The sequence below is a fragment of the Myotis brandtii genome, unplaced genomic scaffold, assembly GCF_000412655.1.
Source record: "Myotis brandtii unplaced genomic scaffold, ASM41265v1 scaffold217, whole genome shotgun sequence".
NCBI classification, from domain to species: Eukaryota; Metazoa; Chordata; class Mammalia; order Chiroptera; family Vespertilionidae; genus Myotis; species Myotis brandtii.
In genome coordinates, this window is record NW_005358137.1 from 1,333,949 (window position 1) to 1,342,455 (window position 8,507).

General features: G+C 41.5%; 1 protein-coding gene across 8 annotated transcripts in view; it reads right to left on the reverse strand.

The window, feature by feature from the left end:
* The window catches only part of KIZ (kizuna centrosomal protein), a 119,799-nt gene that overhangs the window by 79,911 nt on the left and 31,381 nt on the right, over positions 1-8,507 (reverse strand). For all 8 annotated transcript variants that reach the window (XR_001362058.1, XM_014539478.1, XM_005865974.2 and 5 more), the window contains 2 exons: positions 2,670-3,315; positions 1,975-2,287 (listed from right to left, as the gene is read on the reverse strand). Coding sequence is in view for 7 of the 8 variants with exons in the window: in XM_014539478.1 (XP_014394964.1) it covers positions 1,975-2,287; positions 2,670-3,315 (959 nt within the window). In the remaining variant the exon portion in view is untranslated. The remainder of the gene's footprint in view (positions 1-1,974; positions 2,288-2,669; positions 3,316-8,507) is intronic.

The window sequence follows — 8,507 nt, forward strand, 5'->3', positions numbered from 1 at the left end:
CGGCCCTGCCCTGAGTGTAACAGTGGCGGCGCCCCAACCCCCTGATCCGCCCTGCTGTGTGTGTGACAGGGGGCGGTGCCCTAACTCCCCTATCGGCCCTACTCTGTGCGTGACAGGGGGGAGCTCCTCAACCCCCTGATGGGCCCTGCTCTGTGCATGACAGGGGGGAGCTCCCCAACCCCCTGATTGGCCCTGCTCTGTGCGTGACAGGGTACGGAGCCCCAACCCCCCTGATGGGCCCTGCTCTGTGTGTGACAGGGGGCAGTGCCCCAACCCCCTGATTGGCCCTGCTCTGTGCATCACAGGGGGTGGCCCCTCAACCTCCCCATCGACCCTGCCTTGAGTGTGATAGGGGGCGGTGCCCCAACCCCCCAATCAGCCCTACCCTGAGCGTGACTGAGGGTGGCATCGCAACCTCCCAATCCGCCCTGCTCTGTGCATGACAGGGCGCAGTGCCCCAACTCCCCAATCAGCCCTGCTCTGAGCCCGACCAGGGGCTGCACCTAGGGATTGGGCCTGCCCTCTGCCACCCGGGAGCAGGCCTAAGCCAGCAGGTCATTATCTCTCGAGGGGTCCCAGACTGCAAGAGGGCACAGGCCGGGCTGAGGGACCCCCCCCCCTCCTCCCCGAGTGCACAAATTTTTGTGTACCGGGCCTCTAGTTACTTATAATAGCCAAGACGTGGAAGCAACCTAAGTGTCCATCGATGGATGAATGAATAAAAAAATATATGTATACAATGGAATATTATTCAGGCACAAGAAGAATAAAATACTGCCATTTTCAATTCTCACCTGAGGATATTTTTTCCTTTGATTTTTTTAGAGAGAGTGGAAGGAAGGGAAGGAGGAAGAGAGAGAGAGAGAAAAACATTGATTGGTTGCCTCCTGCACACACCTCAGCTGCACCTCAACTGGGGCTAGGGGTCAAACCTGCAACCCAGGTACGTGCCCTTGACCGGGAATTGAATCCATTATCCTTCAATGCATGGGACAATACTCCAACCACTGAGCCACACAGGCCAAGGCGGCTTTTCACTCTTGCCAGTGTTTCCAGTAGGGTTTGTTGGAAGGAAAGAATGACAGCCGCTGGGTGTAACAAAGTTTTGAGGGCTGTGTGGGTCAGGGAGGCTCTATGGAGGGTCTGTGCTAGTGGCCTATGTGTCACTCCTTATGCCCCTGGCCTTGGTCTCCTCATTTTAAAAGGTGATGTTTACATTAGTTTGTTTACTTAGGTTCCTTCTTGTCCTAAAAGAGATTTGATATTATTAGTGTGTGTGTGTGTGTGTGTGTGTGTGTTTTAGTGCAGAATTGGCTTTCAACAGTTTCCTGACTATTTACACAATTTTACCCAATATCTCCAATCAATAGTAAAAAAATCATATATGAGCCTTTATGAGTTAAATACTGTAAGTGCTCAAAATATATAACACTGATGTTATTCCAAGTTAACATGAAAAATTTCAATGTCCTCATATTTACATTCAGAAAGGAAAGCTGGCTTAGATATACCCTTAGAAGAATTCATTAACTCCTATTTAATCAAATGACCAGAATACTACTTTGGCAAGTGATGTAGGGATTAAGCAAATTAATTAGATATAAGTTCTTAGTCACTAAAGCTGAATTCCTAGTAAGTTTAACAGTTTGCTACCTTGTGTGCTATCAGAACTTTAAAATGATTTATTTTCTAAAAAGATGGAGGGTAGGGGGAATAACTTATGAATCAACCAGAGATTGTTTGGATATGATTATAAACTGCCAATCACCTTAAATTCAACAATAATCGGATTTTTAAAGCTACTTCATAAAAAAGGGAAAAAATAAAATTATATCTTATCTAAAAGACTACTTATGAGACTTAAGGAACTTACACATGCATGACTGAGTGTGCAATAATACATTCCATGTGAACTGGTCTCTAAAAATGTCTATAATTAAAAACAGAATAGTGAAAAAAAACTGAATGGCTTACTGTCTTGGTGAGTTAGTAGAGGATTCCTTTTCTGAACCAGGAGAGCTTAGGGTTTGCAAAATACAATTATGTTTTTCAGTGGATGGGGCATCTCTTTCTTGCTCGGAGCGGATTAATTTTAAGGCCTCTATTCCATCTTCTCCCTCCATCTTGTCACCTGGATTTGGTTGTGGTTCCAGGCTCTTTAAAATCAGATCATCTTCACTTACAGAAACGGTGAGGTCACTGCTGCTGTTCAAACTGTCCTCCTCCCACTCTTCCTGCATTTTTCGGAAGGGCTTCTGTGACTCTGGGTCTGCATGAGGAAGATGATCTGTAAGAGGGGATATGATTAGATTACTGATCACTAACCTCAGGGAGAAACAAGGTAAGATGTTCCACCTCACAGACGGAATTACTTCACAGCTAAAAGCATGCAGCAACAATCCACAACTCATTATAGTATATAAAAACTCATTAAAACATTTTTAAAAATATCACAGTGGGTTTAAAAATGAGATAATTTTTTTTGCAAAGATATTTCCACATGCACACTTAAGAACTCATTAGAATGGAATTTGTTGGCAAAGACACTATTTTGTTTTTTGACAAAGATTAAAATTAGTGCATATTTTGTTCTTACATAAGACCAATACCAACTAGAAAAACTAAATACCAAACAAAAATCAGCAAATAATCTCAGCCTCTCACCCCACCTGAGAAAACTTCCCCAGCGGAATGCTTGTCTTGAGAACACTTGTTTTCAGGTGCACAGTACTCCGAGACTGATAGCGGAGAGGCAGGCGGTCTGGCTCTTCCTTCCTTGACTTCAATATGTTCTTGTGTCAGTATTTCTCTCTCCGATCCCTCTGATCTGCTGGAACTGTCACACTTTAAATCAGTGGTTCTGTTCTCTGGACTTAATCTTTCCTGTAACGGGGAATGAAGTTCAGCAGAATTTTTGCCTTCAGATAAATTACTCTTGCCATGACGTGTGTTGCTTCCTATCTCCAGGCAATGAGTTTGTTCCTCCTCAGACAGAACGCTGGCTGTGACTAGCATTTTCTCACCAATCTGAAGAGACGTCTTTCCATCTATTTTGTCAGACTTATTTAAGCACTCTGTGTCACTATTAGTTTGTACTACATAGCTGTCTGTCACATTACAGTTCTGGGCTGTCTGTTGGTGTGAATGTGGGTCAGGAATTGAAAAGTTCTTTGTGGGTTGGGGAGATTTCTGCTCTGTACTGAAATCTCCAATGCTTGAGACGGCTGACATTTGGCGGCCCATAAAGCTTGTTGCTGGTTGATACAATCCTCTTGACATGGCTGTTTCTGAGTTAATTCCTGCCTGCACTGCAACCTACAGCACCAAAAGAGATGTGAGTTAAGCATATTTATTGTGCATGAATAATTAGGTTGTTCAAGTTGTTTTCAGAAATGAAATGAGGTAAAGGAAACATGACCAATGAAATCAACAACTACCACATCTTATAAATCTCATAGCTTCCTTCAAAATGAAGAGCAAAATCCAGTATAGTCCACACTACTTACTTTTAATAACAACATTGGTTCAAAAAGCAAATATTGTTCAGGAACTATGAAATCTATATTTTTCAAAAAGAGATGCATACATTGCATAACAATGTGAATGCACTTAATTTCACTGAATTGTATACCTAAACATCATTAAAACTGTAAATTTTAGGTTATGTATATTTGACCACAATTTTTTAAAAAGCCATGTATTCTAACCACTTTCCACAGACAAGTTTGAAATTGATGGAGTTAGGGAGATACTTGACAAAAGACAGGGCGGGGACAGGAGTGGGTAATATAAATGACTATTGTAGGTTTCAAAACTCTATTTCTAGTTTTATGTATAATATAGAAACTTTTAATAATACATTCAAGATTACATTAAAATATACTGCATATGCGTAAAATAATCATAATTTCCAGTCAAAGGGCAAATAACAGTTTTTTTCTGAACGTTTTCAAGTACTTTTAAAGATATTTAAAGCAATTTAAATTTACCAGCATGTCTACAGGGAGAAGAACATTTTCTCTTTCTTAAAAAAGAGGTGAGGGGGAGGAGGAGTGGAGGCAGAGAAAAATAAGCAATTGGTTTAGTGGTTTGATGAAGGACACACATGGGAAGAACTAGAAGTAACAGTTATGAAGCTTTTCTTCCAAAGGGACCAAAGTATCTCCACATACATAATAGAATTTAGTTCACAGACTCCACAGAATTGATGGGAAAGTGTATTTGCATCCCTCCTCTTCAAATGGAAAACTGGGGTCCAAAATTTAAGAGAGAAAATGTCATATGCACAGTTGCAACAGAATCTAGGTCTTTCTTCTACTCCCAAAAATGAAAGAAACAATCTTGAAGTTAAAAATAAATGAACAGGCTTATTTCGTTTAAGTCAGTCACAGAAAGACAAGTATCATATGATCTCACTTATATGTGGAATATAAAGGACAAAAACCAACGAACAAAATAGGTCCAAAGGCATGGAAGCATGGAACAGATTGACAGATCTCAGAAGGAAGGGCAGGGCAGAGAATAACCAAAGAACTTATATGCATATATGCATAATCCACGGACACAGACAATAGTGTAGTGAAGGCCTGGGGGTGAGGAGGGGTGGGAACTGAGTGGAGGTGGAAGTGGGGGGAGGAGGGGGACACATGTAGTACTCTCAACAACAAAGATTTTTAAAAATGAAGAGGGATGTCAGAGAAATTGTGGAACAGGGACCTCCCAAAATTGTCTGCTCCATAGAAGAAATAATAATGCTGGAAAACATCTTTAGGATATCTTTTCAGAACTCTGAAAATTAACCAAAGGCTTGCAGCTATCTGGGAAGAATTTATGGTGTTTTTAACTTGCTTTATTTCCATTTCCCCACCTCAAATCTGTGGTAACCTTGAAAACTAATAGCCTGAAATTACAGCTTGTAAAACAGCAGCCTAGCAGACACTGAATGGAGCAGAGAAGGAATAGGACTCATTCCAAGCCCCATTCCCAGAGAACTGCCATTATTTGAACTGTCTGGTGTTTCCCTGGAAGACAGTACCAGACTGTCTTTATTTGACCGGACATAGACCTGACACATTGTAAACTGCGTTTTCTCTGGGGCGATTTATTGAAAATAATCAGAGGCAAGTTTTTAACACTGAGGCTTCCTAAGGCAGTGGATAACAGTTGGGCAACTAAAAAAGTCTTAAGAGGAAAAGCTGGTAAATTTGATATCCATAGTGGGCTTTAAAAGGCTTGAAATCTAGATAATCAGCCACATGTAAGGGCTGTGAGCATGCTCAGGAAAAGTCTGAGAAGGGCCTAAGCTTTCACCTGAGGTTGACCTTGAGGCTTTGTACAAGCATGAAGTGAAGACTAAGGTAAAGTTTTAAACTGCCTGGATGAGTGTTGAAGGTGTACCCCAACATACACCTAAAGCCCTTTGGCAAAGAGTGTGCAACTTACTGGTTTCAGACATTTAAAGAAAGTTTTGTCTAATCATTAGCTGGTCACTAAGCTAATTGAACAGAAACTTCAGTGATCATACATGGCAAAGTTCAGAAAGTCACCAAACAAACAGCAATAACAAATTCACAAGCTAATTGAACAGAAACTTCAGTGATCTTACATGGCAAAGTTCAGAAAGTCACTAAACAAACAAACAGCAATAACAAATTCGAGGGGGCGGGGGTAGAGGGAGAGAATCTGATGTTCAGAGTAGCCATATTTTATTATTTAAAATGTCCAAACATCCACAGAAAATTATGAGATATTAAAGGATCTGATGTTCAAAGTAGCCATATTTTATTATTTAAAATCTCCAAACATCCACAGAAAATTATGAGATATTAAAGGAAGCCAGAAAGTATGGTCTATACCAGTGATGGCGAACCTTTTGACCTCGGCGTGTCAGCATTTTGAAAAACCCTAACTTAACTCTGGATATATTTAAGTGCCATTTAACAAAGAACAATCAACCAAAAAAATGAGTTCGCGTGTCACCTCTGACACACGTGTCATAGGTTCGCCATCACTGGTCTATACACTGGAAGACAGGGGAGCAGAAAGCCCAGACAGTGGACTTACTAGGGAAAGGCTTTAAGTTAGCAATTTTAAATATGTTCAAAGAACTAAAGGAAAGCATGTCTGAAGACTAAAGTATCTGAATAATGTCTAAACAGAGACTATCAATAAAGAGATAGAAATTATATTTTTTAAAAGAATCAAACAGAAATTCTGCAATTGAAAAGTACAATCGCCAGAATACAAAATTCACTACAGGGGCTCAATATCAGATATGAACAGGCAGAAGAAAGAATCAATGGGCCTGACTATAAGTCAATTAAGATTATCCAGACTGAAAAAAAAAAAGGAATGAAGACAACGAGTTTCAGAAACCTGTGGGATACCATCAAACTTATCAACCTATGCCTAATGAAAGCCTCAGAAGGGGAAGAGAAAGAGAAAGGTGCAGAAAGAATTTTTTTTAAATGATCATGAGGAGAACCAAGATAGTGGCGTAGGTAAATGCTAGTACTCACTGCCTCCTACAACCACATCAAAATTACAACTAAAATACAGAACAACCATCATTCAGAACCACCTGAAAACTGGTGAAATGGAAGTCCTATAACTAGAGAAATAAAGAAGAAAGCACAGATGGAGAGGGGTAAAGTGGGGGGGGAAGGATGGGGGTATCTATACTCTCAACAATAAATATTTTAAAAATAAAAGAATAAAATAAATTAAAAATTATCGTGAAAACTTCTCAAATTTAGAAAAAAAGCATTATTCTAAATATCTAAGAAGCTCAATAAAGTCCAAGTATAATAAATTCAAAGATATCCTCACCTAAGCACATCATAATCAAACTATTGAAAGTCAAAGAAGGAGGGACAGTCTTAAAAGCAAAAATAGAGGTTATTTCTCACATACAAGGGATCTTCAAAATGATTAACAGGTGATTTCTCATTAGAAACTGTGAATGCCAGTAGGGAATAGGATAACATAAAGTGCTGAAAGAAAAAGATGGTCAATCAAGAATTCTATATCCACCAAAACATTCCTATAGAAATAAAGGAGAAATTAAGGCATTATTTGCTAAACAAAAACAGAGAATCTGTCACTACCATACCTGTCCTACAAGAAGTACTATAGGAAGTTCTTAAGGCTGAAATGAGAGGACACTCTACAGTAGCTCAAAGTCTAAGCAATAAATAGCACTAGTATGGGTGACTATATTGGTAAATATAAAAAATAGCATAAATAAGTTTTGTTTGTAACTCTCTTTGCTCCTCTATATAATTTAAAAGACAACTGCATTAAGCAATGATTATAGATCTATGTTGATGAGCAGCATCTATCTATTTATCTATCTATCTATATATAAAAACCTAATATGCAAATAGACCGAACGGCAGAACAACCGAACAACTGAACAACCAGTCGCTATGATGTGCACTGACCACCAGGGGACACGTGCGAAACATGGCAGGTGTCGGCAGCAGGCGGCAGAGTGCAGAACATGGCAAGCATCGGCTGTGGCGGGATGGTGGAGCAGGTGAGCAGGGGCGCCAGACCAAGGCAGGGCGCCGGTCGCTGTCATTGGGGCGAGCCTCTGGTGGTTACTGAAAATTCTTTGCTCCCGTGTACTGCAGTCCTGCCTGGTGCTCGCACCTGCTGCCAGCACCAGCCCCGTTAGCACCTGCTGCCAGTGCCCGGCGCCGGCCCCGATCACTGGGCACCATCAGTGGGTGCGAGCAGCAGCTGCTGGCCCCGATCGCCCCTGAGGGCTTCTGCACCTCTCCCTGCTCCTGAGGGGTGATCAGGGCAGCAGCCGCCACTCGCACCCGCTGACAGTGCCGGCCCCGCTCGCACCCACTGCTGGTGCCAGCCCCAATCACTCTGCACCATCAGTGGGTGTGAGCAGGGCCGGCGACGTCAGTGCATGGGAGCAGCAGCAGTGGGAATGGGGCTGCTGGCAGACATGGGACCAGGGGTCGCAGTGGAAGGGGCCAGGCAGTGGCATGGGGGATAGGCTGAGACCCGCCCCTGTGCTCACCACAGCCTCTCGGTCCACAGTTCCTTTCAAGGTGCACGAATTTGTGCACTGGGCCCCTAATATAAGATATAAAGACATAGGTTGTATTACAATAACATCACAAAGGAGCAGGAAAGAATTGAAGCTATACAGAATTAAAGTTATTGCATTCTATTGAAATTAAGTTGGTATTAATACAAATTGGATTATTATAAACTAAAACATAAATTATAACCGACATTAAAAGAAATAACAGTCAATTAAAATGGTACACTAGAGCCCGGCGGGTTGGCTCAGCAGTTGAGCATCAATCCAGGAACCAAAAGGTCACTGGTTCGATTCCCACATGCCCAGGTTGCGGGCTCAATCCCCAGTAGGGATGCATGCAGGAGGCAACTGATCAATGATGTTTCTCTCTCATTGATGTTCCTACCTATCTCTCTCCCTTCCTCTCTCTCTAAAAATAATAATAATAATAATAATAATAATA